A 16,247-nucleotide genomic window follows, 5' to 3' on the forward strand; every position below is an offset into this window, starting at 1 on the left:
TTTTCACTCAGCTGAAGTGAATACATTGTAATTGTTCATGAATACATTACACTCTATACATTGTATATTATATTCCCAGGGCGTTCTCAAGACCTAAAGACTGTTTAGAAAAACATCTGATCACAGCTTAGAGTCTGAGCTTGTTTGTTTTTAGTTTTCTTTGCGCGGGGCGGGAAGCTTCTGATTTGTATCTTCATATTTTGGCATTGAAAATATTGCAAGAGTTAACTGGTGCTAGGAATTCGAATTCACGCAAAGATGCTCAAGAGACTGATGTATAAACCAGAATGCCAATTTATTAATTTACAAACAGAATTGTTCATGTGGATTTGAGGATAGCCTATTTTATTCCAGGCAGATCTTCAAGGGAAGCCAAATTATAAGCAGCAGACTGCTGGTAACCATAGAATCAACACAAGGTGCCTTAGTGGGACAATTCAAATGCATGGAGTATTTGCTCCCTGGAGAGACTGGTGAATTTGCTTTCTGGGTCCATGTACTACATAGACAGGTTTTTCTTCTTCTATGCTTGCTTTGCTGATCAAAACCCTTGACAAGTTTTTTCCCCCCTTTTCTATCAGTTCTCCTTTTTAAAACCACACAGGTAAAACGAGTTTCTTTAGCTGTTCCCACTTGTGAGATTTACGGGTCAGTATCGCTCGAGGAAGGGCACTTCTACCCCTCAAGGATATATTTCCTTTGATTTATATTTCCACTTGTAAGTAGGAAGCTATGGCGGGGAATGGCAACTTTATCTGAAATTAAAATTTAGCTAGACGGTGACATAAAGTCATTTGGCTTGCCTGGGTCCGTGCTGATCAGTTAGTTGGTATTCGTTCATTCCTTCGCCACAGACAGGAGCAAATCCCGTTTCCATTAAACTATTTCGATTAATTGTAAACATAGCAAAGAAACACGGGAAAAATCTTGACCCTGTGAAGAATCCGTACAAGTGTCTTTAACTGGTGCCATGCTTGATTCCCCGCCCTTTCCAGTCTTAGCTCCCCGCAACCGGGACGGATTCCTTGGTGTTACCATCCTCCTTAAGTCCCGCCCTTTCAGCTACTCCCTCCAGGACGGTAATCGTAACCCCCAAAGAAAAGGCAAAACCGCCAACGTGGAGTTTAGAGGGGCGGAAGTAGTCAGATTTCACTGAGCCGGAAGGCGCGACCGACAGTCTCACTTTCCGGCTGGCGACAACCTCTCCGACTGTCAGTGCCGGCCTTCCTCGTGTAAGGGTATCTGCAGGACCCTTCTTAATTCAATTTCGTTCCCCATCCGGGCCCTTCCCTACCGTCGCCCCCTTCACCTTGGATCATGTTCAAGAAGTAAGGACACGCTATGGTCTCGCCATCGGCTGCTCACAAAGGCGGTGGGAATGGGGTGGGGAAGAGGGCGAGAGCGAAGATCCTCTTTCTCTCTCCCCCTCCCCTGCCTCCTGACTCCCTAAGGTTTTTATAGCACTATGCGCTGACTCGCAATTTGCAACACTTTTAAGCTTTCCATCCCTAATCTTCAGTTGGGTTTCGGTTTCCTAGCCAACTATTTTCTTTCTGCTTACCCCTATTCTTTGCCCCCTTCCCCAAATCCTATCTCCATATTTAGGGCTCTACCAATCACGTCCTTGCACTGTGCTTTAGGGGCATAGTCTCCCTAACTGAGAAGGGAGACCCGCACTCTGCCATATGTTTATTAGTTATGGACGGAATAGGGGAAGGCTTGACTTCCTGGGTCATGGGAGTGAAGGAGTCTGGGTGACAGGAAGCAAGCGGCCTGTCATGCTTATTGCTTAGCTGCCAGCTTAACCTTGTCTTGAAAATATCGTGATTAACCCACAGGTTATTCAGTGAAAGGGCGAAAAAAAAAAATCCTTGGAAACCATCTAGTAGGCTTGTATTCCAGGTTTGGTCGACGAAAAAAAAGCAAGGGGGACATGGGCAATGGAAGGTGGGTTTTGAATACAAAAATATATAGGGAATATGCAAAGCATCACTTTAAGAAAATCCTAAACAGATTACATAGCCTAGCTGGGCCAATTTTCTATGTTTTGCTAAGTTTTTCTTCTGTATCCCAACTCTGGTAGAGGTGCCCCGACCCCACCCCCTTTCTTGGCTTTGCTTTTCACGTTGGTTTTATTATTGGTAGGAAGTCTGATTCTTCCTGGGTAGAATTGGCTAAGATTTTCCAGAAAAGGTGTTTCTGTAGCTGGCTACAGATTAAAATGAGGACTATGCTTTAGAAGCTCCTCTTCCAGCTTATTACTGTGTACGTGAGTTTACTTGAATGCTGTATGAAGATGATATTGGTTTTGTGCTGGGCAGAATAAAAGGGAATGCTAGTAAAATGTTGTCTTTCAGAATTATTGTAGGTGTCTGTAAATACATGCTTTAGGAGATGTCTAACTAGCTATACTGACATGTTTGCTTAGAAATGCCTTTTTCTCTCCCCCCTTGCAAAAAAATCATTTGACAGATTTGATGAAAAAGAGAATGTGTCCAACTGCATCCAGTTGAAAACCTCAGTTATTAAGGGTATTAAGAACCAATTGATAGACCAATTTCCAGGTATTGAACCATGGCTTAATCAAATCATGCCTAAGAAAGATCCTGTGAAAATAGTAAGATGGTAAGTCTTTTTTTTCCCGTAAAGCTTTGAGTAGCTGAATATTTAATAAATTATTTTCATAAGTAGTATTTTCAATGTTAACTATTATAATATTCTATAACACTTAATAATATTCATATATTCAAGTAGTTTTCTGTATCCACAAACTATGTAGCTTTGTTTACTGATTTTTTTACTGTGTTTTTATTTAGTTTGGAGTAATTTGTTTCAGTTTTTTAGTGGAGATGTGTTTTATTGAATCATGTCATTATGTAATGAAACAATGGGAAATAAAGTTGATTGCAAGAGGTCATATTTTTCTCTTTGTATATCTACCGGACTGGGCATGATAGGTAAAAAAAAAGTTGAACATTGTTTTGTTTCACCAGGTCTATACGGAAGAAACAAAGTAACCTTAAACTTATTGTATCTTTAACTATATCTGTTTATATTTAATGTAATACATCTTAAGGGAATGTTTGACTTCAATTTTGAAAGAAAATATCTAACTTGTAACTTTGTAACATTTGTCTTACAGCCATGAACATATAGAAATCCTTACAGTAAATGGAGAGTTACTATTTTTTAGGCAGAGAGAAGGGCCTTTTTATCCAACCCTAAGATTACTTCACAAATGTAAGTCTTGTAAGAAAATATACATTTGGGGATGTGGAAAGATACAAAAGAAGTTGAAAGTTATAACAAGTTGCTTATTGCACTGACTGTCACACAGCGAGCTAGGTACCTAAGAATCCAAGGGGAGGCAAAAACTTCCATATCTCTCTTCTTATAAAGCTGGTCTTAACTTGCGATGACCTAAATTAAACACTTATACAAATGTAGATTCAAACTGCTAAATGCTGCATTTTCACCATTTCAATTTGTATCCAAGTTTGCTGAATAGAATTCTATACAAGAGAAAGCTTTCTAAATGTGGGAGAGTTCCAGGTGTCATTAGATCAATGCTTTGGTCAGATGTTAGGAAACCAAATGTTTTCTATACATTCAAGGAAATCCAAAAGAAGAAACAATCCCAGGGGATATAAATTTTTAGCTAGGAAGTAAATGCTACTTTTCAGCCTGGCATTCAATCTAGAGACAAAGGCAGGGAGTGACTAGGAGGGCTTTGGTGGTGTGCTGCTGGAGGTGACTTAATGAGTTAAGCAATTTTGTAAGAAGAGATAAATTTTTCAATTACCTGGTGGTACAGAGGTGAGGAACAGCAAAACTGTTGGGCAAGTCTTAAAAGATGTGAAGGATTTTAATACTTCTAAAAGAATAATTACAATGAGTTGATTAAGGATTGACTGCACTGAGCTAAGGAAGTTGGAATGGAGATAAATTGAGTGCTCACAAAATGGGTTTTCCAATGAAATTATTTTAGTAATGTCAAGGCATTTTGGTGATGTTAATTCATTCTCATAAAAAATATAATAAGAGAGAGCAAAGAGAAAATCGATTGTGTAAACCTAGATTGGATTCTAGTTTGAAAAAGCAGCAAAATTCAAGCTACAAAAAAACTTTGAGACAGTTGAAAATTTGAGTAAAGTTTGACGATTATTTTGTAATTGCATAGGAGAATGTCTTTATTCTTAGGAGATGTGTTTTTATAGTGGAGGATTGTGCTGGAAAGGTGCCCTGGTGACCTTCAGATGTAAAGTTTGTACTGTTATCCACAAACAGTTCAAACCCACCAGCTGCTCTGAGGGAGGAAGATGAGAATGTTTGCACCTGTAACGATTTACAGCCTCAGAAACCCTAGATAGGGTCGCTATAGTCAGAATTTTATAGGGTCGCTATGAGTTGGCAATCAGGGTTTTTTGATTTTGGTTTCATACATCATATAGTTTAATCATTCAATCATATTAGGAAGAGTTGTGCATTCACGACTTTTCAGTGGTATAGAAAAAATGTATACGTATAAATAGAGATCAATATAACAAAATGTTAATGAACAATTGTAGAATCAAGTAGATGGTGTTCAAGTATTCATTGTACCATTCTTCCAACATTTTTGTACGTTGAACATATTTTCATAATACATTGTAGGAAGAATAGATGTTCCTATTTCATAACATTTTGCTAGTGACTAACCTTTCAGAATCTTAAAGTTATTCTTGAAAAAACAGCAGGATAATATGATTACAAGCATAAAATTTGAGTTAGGCACAGTTGGGTTCAATTCCTACTTCTGTTATTTAACTAATTATGGCATTTTGACAAATCACTTAACCTCTTTATGCCTTGTTTCCTTATCTTTAAAATGGAGATGATACCTGTATATAGCTTCCAGGGTTTTGAGGATGAAATGAGATAGTGCATGTAGAGCCCCTGAACAATGCTGGAACATACAATAGCCATTATAGTGATGTAGTAATTGTTCCATAAATGTAGCTATTATGATGTAATTGTTCAATGCATGTTCACAACTTTATTATTGTTACTATTTTTAAGGGTGTAATATTAATGAGGGTGAAGAGCTAGAAAACAAATTATGGCTTTTAAGTAGTAAATGAACTCACCTGGGTACCTTTTTTATCAGTAAGATGTTTACTTTGGAATCCTTTTAAATTTCTAATTTGAGTAGGGAAAAAAACTTGTGACAAGTGGGAAGTTTAGGGATAAGGCATTAAAGTGCATTAAACAAACTATTATTATTTTGCTAGACAGCCCTGATTATATATATATATATAAAATTAAATATATATCATAGAAATTTGGACAATACAGAAATACACAGCAAACTAATAATTACCTATATTCTCATGAACTAGTGATAATCATTGTTCGTATACTGGAATGTTTTCAACTGCTTATTTCCTTTGTGTTTGTGGTGTGTGTACATGTGCACTTTTTTTCCTTTTTAAATTGGGTTCTCCATTATGACCATTTCCCATGGCCTTGAGGAATCTCCAAAACAGTTATATTTTATAGATAAGAGACATATCTTAAGTCATTTATAACTTACCTTACTGTTGGGCATTTAGGTTGATTCCAGTTTCTGTTATAAATCATGCAGCCAACATCTTTATACTTCTCTTTCCCCTTTAAGATAAAGCTCTGGAAAAATTGAGCCAAAGAGTTTGACTCTTTGTAAGGCTGTTGATGCATGTCAGCTAATCCTACAGAAAGATGATGCCCAATAGTTCATGGGACTGCTAGTTTTCTTGTACATCCTAGTACTGGGAATTGTTTTTCTTAAAAATAGTTACCAATTTGATAGGTGAAAAACAATATCTTTTTTATTTTGCACCTGAGTACTGTAACTTGGGGGGGAGGGGATGTATACATGCCCTTTGCCTTTTTCTGTTTTATCCCCAGTCATTACTAAATGATGTAATGCATAATGCATTTCTTTTTTCTAGATCCCTTTATATTACCACATCAGCAAGTTGATAAAGGAGCCATCAAATTTGTACTCAGCGGAGCAAATATCATGTGTCCAGGCTTGACATCTCCTGGAGCTAAGCTTTACCCTGCTGCAGTCGATACGATTGTTGTATCCTTCCCAGGAAAAAGTGTTAGTTCTGTCCTTGCAGAAAAACATACATCATGTTCATCCATTTCTGAAAGACCTACCACCAAGAGAATATTCCAAACTCCCAAACTCACTGCCGTTGAGCTGATTCTGACTCAGATCAACCCTATAGAACAGAGTAGAACTGCCCTTTTGGGTTTCCTAGAGCTTACACCTTTAGAGGAGTAAACAAATTCCATCTTTTTCCTGTGGAGCCACTGGTGTATTTGAATCTGCTGACTTTGTGGTTAGCATCTCAATTCATAGCCCACTCTGACATCAGGGCTCCTTTAAGAAAACATTCCATACATTTTTTTTGGCAGGCTGTTTTTATTGCTAGTTGCCTTGACCCCATGTGTGCAGAGGTTACAGTTACCATTTTCTCCTGCCTTTCTGGTTACATTTGAAGTTATGGGAAGTAATTTAAAAAATTATTAAATGAGAACAAGTTAGCAAAGAGTCTCACCTGGATTTCAACCCAGTTAGAGCCAGTTTTATTCAGACTGTAAGTATACAGCACAAATGCTTGATTACTAACAGAGAAGATATATATGGCATAACTGGATCATTCTTTGGACATCAGCTTGCTGCTTTTATGTACAACTTACTCAGATAGAGTGAAAGCACTCAGAAGGAAAGAGAATTTAGAGACCAGGTACAGTATCACCTTTCCTAGATAAAAATTGTGTGTTAGAAGTGAGTAGATAGGGCATAATTGACAATCTCCAACTTTCCGTTTAAAAATTCATTTTTTAAGTTGGTTCTCTGGGTCGCAGAACATGTTTTCGTAAAGGATAATGGATCGTCCTTAAAAGATCTGTGAACTCATAGCCTTGTCTACAGTATCGGTCCAGCTACATTCTGGATTAAATGTTTTTGTGAACCATTCTGTACAGGAGGATAACATTGTTACAGCGCAAGTGGCCATTTATCTCTGGTTAGAAAACCCATCCACTGCCATGTAGTTGATTGCGACTCACAGCAACGCTAGAGGATAGAGTAGAACTGCCCCAATGGGTTTCCGAGGCTGCAAATCTCTACCGAAGCAGATAGCATTGTCTTTCTCCCTAGGAGTGGCTGGCTGGTCAGGTTTGAACTGCTGACCTTGTTGTTGACAGTTTTAATACAGTATCACTATACTACTTAGGCTCCTTCAAATTGAAAAGAATTTATAGAAAATGGAATTTAAGAGTTAATGGGATTTTTCTTCTTTCACTTCAAAAAAATTTATTGGGGGGGGGGGAGGGGGAATGAGCTGATGCCCGGGGCTCAAGTAGAAAATATTTTGAAAAAGATGATGACAACATATGTACAGATGTTTGACAAAGTGGATATATGTATGAATTTTGATAAGAGCTAAAACAGCCCCCAATAAAATGAAATAAAAAACAAATAAAAAAAATACCCAGAAGGTTGTTTGTCCAGAGGGACTACATGGGCTAGAGAAACTCTAGACGCCAGGCCTCTTAATAGTACCCACTTCCCGAATGACACTGCCATGAGTTGAGCTGCAAAGGGAATAAATGCTAGCTTGGAGAGGGCTCCAAATATATCAGATACGTGTACATTCTCTGGAATGCATATGCACTGAAATAATGATAAATTGAAAGGTGTATTGCACTTAATAGTTATATACAGAATAACTTATACATCATTTACACATTTAATGCTATAAGATATTAGATATGCAAAATCATTTAATTTTAAACAAAAATTGCATTTAAATGCTCCTTATAGTATGAGCCTTTGTTTCTTTTGTCTTTAAAAGCTCCTTGGATTTAAATAAATTATTCTATATAAAAATCTGTGAAACAGCAACTATAATGTGGTCAGTGATCCAATAAAATTTTTCTGAATCAAAAAAATTATTAATCATTTTATTGGGAGCTCTTATAGATATTATAACCCATAATTTGTACAATTGCTGCCACTATCAGTTTACAAACATTTTCTTCTTGAACTCTTTGATATCAGCTCCCCTTTTTCCCCTACCTCCAGGAACCCTAATTGTATGTATGTATGTATGTATCTATATATATATGTATATCTCCCATATCATACACCATCCAATGCATCCATTCACTTACAATTCTGTTATTCACTCCCCTCAAGTGGGGTTATACAGTCATCATTGCTATCAGCTCCACCTTCTCCCTCTTGTCCCCCTTAGTGGGATTTTTCCATGAACTTTTTGAAGCTGTATTGTACTTGGAGCCTTGGTGTAGTTTACGCATTGTATTGTGATTTGTATGGTTAGCAGTGCAGTTTGAAACCACCTTGGGAGGAAGACTGGGCTTTCTATTCCCATAAACAGTTACAGTCTCGGAAACATCGACTCCATGATATTGAGTATTGTAATTGACTGAAATGGAGAAAACAGGAGTGGGAAGGCCATGGGAGGAGGTTTCAGAAGGGGAAACCTGTCCTCTGTGGCAGCAGTTCTGAGAAGTAGGAACAGCCAGTGCTAACGGGAGATACTGATTACATAAGTGATCAGGTATTTACGGAACATTCAATGAAAGGATGGATTAAAACCAATGAATAAAAATATTCTGTGAAAACAAGTCACATTTTTATGTTTATGTTTTCTCTAAGTGTTAAGTTTATAGGTCAGAAGTTTCATAGAGATGGAAAATTTTTCTACTTAAAAAGTACTTTTTATTCAGCAGTAATTACAGATGTATATAGAAGGTTGCAAAACCAGAGCAATCCTGTCGACTACACTTTAACTGTTATTTTTTCAATATGTACCGTAGTGTTTAGCATTCCAGAAGCTTCAAATGATAACCAAGAACATTCTCTTTGTTCTCGAAAGGTTGAAACTGCTACACTTTGCATTAGATGACCATTCTATGATTAAAGAACTAGAACAATTGATATTTATTTCAATTTTTAAGGTTTACATGCAAGAAATTTTATCTTTTTTGAATGACATATCTTTTAGCATTCATGGGCCCAGACACTGCTAGGTCTCTATCCTCAAAGAGTCAGCCATCTAGGAGAGGTCACAAGATGGGCTCAAAGTCACCTAACTAGCAACATGATTGTTATTTAATCCCTCTCCTCCCACATAAAGCTATTTCAAGAGAGATTTTCTTAGCTGTGCTGAATTTCAAGGCAATAATGGCAGAAGGAAAACAGCATGCTCTGTGTGTTGGAGTCATGAAGATGTCTGCAGAAGACATGTAAGTCTCAATTTAGACCCCTTAGCTTCTCAGCTAACCTACCCAGGACACACCAGAATTATAGGTGGAATTTGCTCTGTTTCAGATCACATCTTGCAAGTATCTAAGAACAGAAACTTTTCAATTTTTGATAACACTTAGGGAAGCTATTTGAACCTATTTTAAGGATTGAGTGAAAAGTACCCAAGTACTATTTTTTATATGAATGAGGGTTAAGCAAAAAAAAAAAAATTGCTACAAAGAACAAAAAGACAGGCGTTATTGCTTCTCTGTATATTCCTCCACCTCAGTCTATACACTTCTGAGAGTGTTTACATCTCTAACTCTTCCCTAAAGAATTTGATGCTTGATTTACAGGTCAAAATGGTGGTTTTGGCATGTTGTGTATTCTTTGGGTCTGGGAAACAAAAAAAGTCTGAAAGGGTAAAGTCAGGGTGGTAAGAACAAGCAGGTGCTTTCTTGTGATGGGCAATTCCACAGCATAGGTTTCCTCCTGCCTTACAAGTATCACTTTCCATTTTCTTAACTACTTCTTGAGGAGCCCTCATGATCAGTCTACGTGCTTGAAGAAAGCCTATCAAGATGAACCCTTTGGATCCCCCCAAACAGTCACTATGACCTTCTGTGCTGACCTCGTGGCACTGAGTTAAATGGGCAAGCAGATCTCTTCAAGCTACTGCTATGATTGGCCATTTTTTTGAAGGCCCATTAAGGAGACTAAAGCAGTATACTTCACAGAGAACTTGTCTGCACCTAGTCACTGACTGCAGGACATATTTATATGCATTTGGATTTAAATAAACCCAACATGTATGAACTAGAAATCCCTTAGCAAAACTTTTTGACATATCATCAGATGTAGTACTTTCGAACATTTAATAAGACTCAAATTGAGCAGGGGGAGATGTTTATCTGTGACTCTTTAAAATGGCAACCTGGTTTGCCAAAAGAACAAATACAAAAGGGAAAAAAATCCAAACTCATTGCGATGTACTTCAGCACCCCCACCCTGCAAGAAAAAAAAAGCCAAAGTTCACTGCCATCCAGTTGATTCTGAGTCACAGAGACCCTACAGGACAGGGTAGAACTGCTCCTTGTGGGTATCTGAGGCTGTCAATCTTTATGGAAGTAGAAAGCCTCATCTTTCCCCCAAGGAGTGCCTAGTGGGTTTCAACTGCTGACCTGCCAGTTTGCAGCCCAACAAATAACCAACTATGCCAGCATTGCTTACCTGGTACAAGTGGTATAGGGAAGAAAGCATTATTAGGAAAATTAACATGCAAGATATCAAAATACAGGCAGTATATTTTTAAAACAACCCATTTGATGACTAAATTATTCCTATTTTGTTTTGAGGTTCATGTAACACTGTAACTATTACTCTGCTTCTATCACTAGTTGGATCACCAGAATCACTAGCAAACGAATTGCAGAGGACCAATATAGTCTTATATTGGCAATATGTGTAATATACATAAATTTCCTATCTGTGGCATAATAATTGAAAAATAGCACGCACTTTATCTGAAGCATATAAAATGCACATATTTTTACTTGTTTTCTTTTCCTCCCACAGTGAGAAAGTCAACAAAGGAATTGGCATAGAAAATATCCACTATTTAAATGATGGGCTGTGGCATATGAAAACATATAAATGATCCTCAGAAGGAATGCACTTGGGAAAAACATGGATATTGTGCTGTACTTCCGTGTTTGTATCTCTGTATGGCAGCATGAAGACACTGTCTCTGGTTATGCTGAATAAATTCAACAGATGCTAAAATGCTGTTAGCTTCAGAAATTATTTTAGTTTTTCTTAAAACTCAAGTTAAAATTAGGTACCTGGTAAGTAACCAAACTCAGGGAACTTGTTGCCCTTTCTTAGGCTAATGATGCAAGATTAAGGATAGTTTGGTCATTTAAATTTCCAGCTCCCACAAAGAATCAATAGCAGTTAACTGGGCTTGTAGCTAGACTAGGAATGTTATCCCATCACCCCATGGTTAACTTTTCTCTATAGGAAATATACAAACCCACTATCGCTCAGAGGGAGAAAGACTTGGCTTTCTACTCTGGTAAAGAATTAGTCTTGGAAACCCACAGGATCAGTTCTATTCTGTTCTATAGGGTTGCCATGAGTCATAATTGACGCCATGGCAGTAAGTTTGGATTATAGGAAATAATGAGCTGATGGCTAGGTGTTGGGAGAAAAATTAGGCTATCTGCTCCCATAAAGACTTACAGTATTAGAAACCCTAAAGAACAGTTCTACTCTGACCTACAGGGAATTGACTGATAGCAGTGGGTTGGGTATAAGGAATAGTATAATAGACCCTCTGGTTCAATTTATATCCAATTTTGCTTTTATATCCTACCTATTCTTCCCTACCCCACCCTCTGATTATTTTGGAATAATTTTCAGTTACATAACTTAATTCAATCAAAAACTAATATGTACAAGGGACTTCAAAAATTCATGGGAAAATTCCATTATTTTATAATTCTATTCACAAAGATTTTGAAGTCCTTATGTTTTTAAAATATATGTGGTCTTTTTAGTAAAAGGACAGATAAAATACCATCATCATACCTAAAAAAGTTTGTCATGTCAAGTCTTCAGTTATATTTTTCTTGGCTTGACTATATTTTACACACTGCAATCAAGTCAATTCTGACCCAGAATGACTGAATAGGACAGGGTAGAACCGTCCCCATGGGTTTCTGAGACTATAACTCTAGGGCTCCCTTTTGCATGAATTGGCACCATACAAGGGCCATACATTGCATGTGTTATTGTTAATATTGAAATCCAGACATTAACACCACCCCCCTAATTTAATTGAAGAAATCTAGTAGTATTCCTTGACCTTCCCCTTTCTGGATTTTTTCCCCCTCTCATTACTGAAGTAATTTCCTTTGTTTCTATGTCCCTATTATATCTGTAAATGGGTAGGTGTGATCAAATTTAGGTGCAGTTTTTTTAATGCTCTTTCTTGAATCTGGGTAAATTCAGACCACACAGATGTCTCAAACCTCCAGATTTGAGTCCCCATTGTATCCTCTAAAGAATGAGTATCTCTTATAAGTGGAGTAGGAGGGATACTGACCTACTTCAGTAAGAAGTAGGTTGTTTGGGCATTGAAAGATGAGTTACTAAGTTTTTCAGTGATAAAAAGCCTTTCTTCCTAATTACCTTGCTGTTGTTGTTTCTCTAGTACCACCGCCATTTTATTTGGTTGGTTATAAATATGTGGCCTGTGATTTTATTTTTCAGGTGGATACAGACATTTACCAGATTGTGGTGACCTGTATTACAGTTAGAAGTTGAGAAAGGTGAGGGTGGATGTTAAAACAAGAGAGGGATCATGTGCCTGGCTGGTCCGGCTGGTCCAGCTGGGCCTTCCCATCACATAATATCGATGGAGGTTATATATCCTCACATTGAGACACTACCTGCCACTAACAAACCTGGCATTTTCTAAGTTAGCATTGTCACTGTATTGCATTTTTAGAGGTAGAATTATCCAGGGTAAACATTTAGTGAACAGGAAGGCTTCCTGTTGAACATGGATCATAGCAAAGGAAGGTCAATAATTGGGGCTATTTCTTCTGGGCTGGAATTTTTTTCATGTTTTATTATGAACTGAATTCTTCTATGTCTGCCAACAGCTTGTCTCTTTCCTGACCAGTAAAGTTACTGTTATCTTCTTTTTAAAGTTCCATGTAGACTATTTTCCTTTTTGTAATTTTTAAAAGATCATTATATTGGGGGCTCTTAAAATTCATCACAATCTATACATCAATTGTATCAGAAATATATTGGCATCGTTCCTTTCTAGACATTTACTGTCTATTCAGCCCTTGGTATGAGCTCTTCCCCCACCCACCCCTACTCTTGCAGCTTAATAGATTATAAATTGTTATCACAGACTATTTTCCTTTTGTTGAGTTATAGCCTATACCTTACTACTGTTAAATTTTATTATTCCTGATAAAGTATAAATTCCAAAAACTGAAACCAAACTCATTGCCATCGAGTTGACTCTGACTCATAGTAATACTATAGGACAGGGTAGAACTGCCTCCTGTGGGTGCCTGAGACTAAAACTCTTCTTTTTTAATCATTGTATTGGGGGCTCATACAACTCATCACTATCCATCCATTCATCCATCGTGTCAAGCACATTTATACATTTGTTGCCAGACTGTAACTCTTTGAGAGTAGAAAGCCTTTCTCCTGAGGATCAGCTGGTTTCAAAATGCTGACCTTGTGGCAAGCAACCCAAAACACATAACCACTATGTCACCAGAATTCCTAAGAAAGGATAGTCTATTAGTAACACATTTCTAAATCATCTCTTAGGGTAGGTTTCTCCAACGGAGTCAACAAATTTATACAAATGCAATAGCTTCAAATTCAGATGTTCCTCCCATACGGGGAAGATAATATCCCAATTGTGGCTTATATATATTCTTGAAAAGAGTATTTGCAGTTCATTTTGGTCAAAAGTAAACCAAACCTTTATTTTTTATGTTAAGATAATGTTAACTGACCAAGTTATGAGGGGGACCTCAAAAAGTTCATGGTAAAAAGGAATAAAAATTAACATGGGATTTTCCTGTGAACTTTTTGAAACCTCTATGTATTAGCAAAAGCATACTATTAATAAAAATGTCTAAGTGTGCATACACATGCACATTAGAGAAGTTAACACCTCTTCATTGTTCGGTTTCTGTAATTTATCTACATCTCTAACCATGGTTACAGGATAGGCAACATTCACCTGGCATTCAACATCAACTTCTGTGCTTGTTTTTCTGTTGTGCTGAGGTATACAGACAGTGTTGGCCTGGAATATAGACTAAATATGTGTATTTCCCCTGAGGCTACAGCTTTTTTTGTGACTTGGGAATGTCAGTGTGTGTTCCCTCCTTGTCAATTTCTAAACAGGGTCAAGCAAAGAGCTAACTGGTTGAGATTAAACTACCATATATCTCAGCTTTATGCACCTTAGCTAGAAAGGAAACTTACTTTATCCGTATACTTGAGGACAGTAATGCAGGTAGAGCTTGTTTTCTCTCTGGCAATGTGTATAGTTTAAGTTTCAAAATTAATTTTTTGTCAACCAATCTATAGTATATAAACTCTTGCTTATCTGATTCAATTGCACTCACCAAGATCAGTTCAACTCAATGGATATTTTTTATTGTCTATTGGGTTTTAAGTAGTATGATAAGCAAATAATATACAAGTAGCTCTTGCCCGTAAGTAGGTTCTAACTATGTGAGAACATTTTGAAAAATCCAGATGTACTAGGGTTGCACCCATTCAAGTTTTCCAGTTACATGTTTCTCCCACTGGCCAATCCAGTCTTAGCAAGTTCTATCTGTTGGACCCCAAACATAAACTCTGTTGGATTTATCCCATGGCTAGATAGGAACATTTCTCATTGGAAGTATTTGGTATTTGCTTGACAGAAGATATGGTACTTGCGAAATGAATATATCTAAGCAAGTGCTCCTTCTATATACAAATCAACAAGCACTAAGGATATTATTATTTCTAAGTATAGTACTTTAGAGGAGGTCCTAAGAATAGCAAGTCACTAGATCTGCAGTGGTATTTCATGACAATAAACATTATTTTTTGTTATGAAAATATTAACAGTATACCAATTGTGTATTAATATAAATAGTAAACAAATTTATACCCCAACAAAATGTAATTTAACTTCAAATCTGGGTTCCTTAATTGTTTGAAAATATGTATTCCAGTATTCAAGAAAACTCAAAATCATTCCATTTCTAAATTAGTGTCCATTCGAATGCATTTACGATGAGAGGTAAAAATGGAAAATATATACCCTAGTAGTGTCATGGGCTGTGCACTGGGCTGCTAACCACAAGGTCAGCAATTGGAAACCCTGAGCCACTCCAAAGGAGAAAGATGAGGCTTTCTGTTCCCATAACGAGTTACAGTCTCAGAAACCCACAGGGGCAGTTCTACCCAATTCCATGGGCTGTTGTTGTGAGTTGCAATTGACTCAGTGGAGCCCTGGTGGCATAGTGATTACAAATTGGGCTGCTAACAGCAAGGTCAGCAGATTGAAACCATCAGCTGTGATGTGGGAGAAAAATGAGGCTTTCTACTCCTGGAAAGAGTTAGTCTCAGAAACCCACTGGGGTAATTCTACCTTGTCCCATAAGGTAACTGAGTCAGCATCGACTGGAAAGCAGTGAATTTTTACTTTTTTGGAGATGCCAAATATAGCCGCCATTTTGTGGTTTCTCAAATATTGAAGTACCCATAGGAATTAGGCCATTTGAAATACATTTAAAAAGTACTTTTGTCGATTATTGTATTAATAAAAGGCAGTAAAGATTAGATATAACTGTACTTTTAGTATCAGCCTTTCTCACGTAGTTCCTAAAGAAGTCATACCTGTCAGCCAGGAGACTAGTACATGGAAATGTACACTCTACATGTTAGTATTATAGGCAACCAGTAAAAGAATATATAAAAATTGCTAACTAAAGCAACAATAATTTAATCTTCTATTGAAACCAATTAAGAATTAGTAAAGGACCACATGTCATCAGATCAAGAGAATAAACAAATCTGAGCACCAAGATTTAAATCAATGTTGAGACTATTTAGGCAGGGTTATTTACAATGATAGCCATTTCGAGAATCTGATTTATAAATGAAAAGGGTTATGTGAGGTGATTCACTGATATTTCTCCCAATACTATACTCATTAAGAATAGGTCCCATGGAAGAAAGAAGGAAAAATTTCTAAACCCATTAGTACAATTAATTTTTGTAACTTGGCATGAAAATTAAAGAGCATTAACTTTCATTCTTGACTGCTTTGAAAAATAAAATATCAGTTAGTAAAACAACTTCTATTTAAAAAATACTAGGTTTAATAAAGATTGAT

General features: G+C 37.0%; 2 protein-coding genes across 6 annotated transcripts in view; one reads left to right on the plus strand and one right to left on the minus strand.

Moving 5' to 3' along the window:
* Positions 1-16,247, minus strand: part of CUL4B (cullin 4B) — a 136,163-nt gene that overhangs the window by 108,748 nt on the left and 11,168 nt on the right. The window lies entirely within an intron of this gene.
* On the plus strand, positions 1,005-16,176 carry MCTS1 (MCTS1 re-initiation and release factor). 3 transcript variants are annotated; one of them, XM_075538548.1, is made up of 6 exons: positions 1,005-1,328; positions 2,473-2,625; positions 3,143-3,240; positions 5,970-6,103; positions 9,239-9,306; positions 10,883-11,165. In XM_075538548.1, the coding sequence occupies exons 1-6, from the start codon at positions 1,318-1,320 to the stop codon at positions 10,962-10,964; spliced, it is 546 nt and encodes a 181-aa protein (XP_075394663.1). In that variant the 5' UTR covers positions 1,005-1,317; the 3' UTR covers positions 10,965-11,165. The 3 variants fall into 3 exon arrangements, with proteins under 3 accessions (XP_075394663.1, XP_075394664.1, XP_075394662.1); XM_075538547.1 differs by lacking the exon at positions 1,005-1,328 and adding an exon at positions 1,779-1,947 and having other exon boundaries at positions 10,883-16,176; XM_075538549.1 differs by lacking the exons at positions 1,005-1,328; positions 9,239-9,306; positions 10,883-11,165 and adding exons at positions 1,754-1,947; positions 6,485-7,338.

This window comes from Tenrec ecaudatus, chromosome X (assembly GCF_050624435.1).
Source record: "Tenrec ecaudatus isolate mTenEca1 chromosome X, mTenEca1.hap1, whole genome shotgun sequence".
NCBI lineage: Eukaryota > Metazoa > Chordata > Mammalia > Afrosoricida > Tenrecidae > Tenrec > Tenrec ecaudatus.

What these genes read in the sequence shown, in the direction of transcription:
- MCTS1 (XM_075538547.1), top strand. An exon ending in CCTGTGAAAATAGTAAGATG is followed by an intron (nt 2,626 to 3,142) that starts GTAAGTCTTTTT and finishes TTTGTCTTACAG; the next exon opens with CCATGAACATATAGAAATCC. An exon ending in AAGATGTCTGCAGAAGACAT is followed by an intron (nt 9,307 to 10,882) that starts GTAAGTCTCAAT and finishes TTCCTCCCACAG; the next exon opens with TGAGAAAGTCAACAAAGGAA.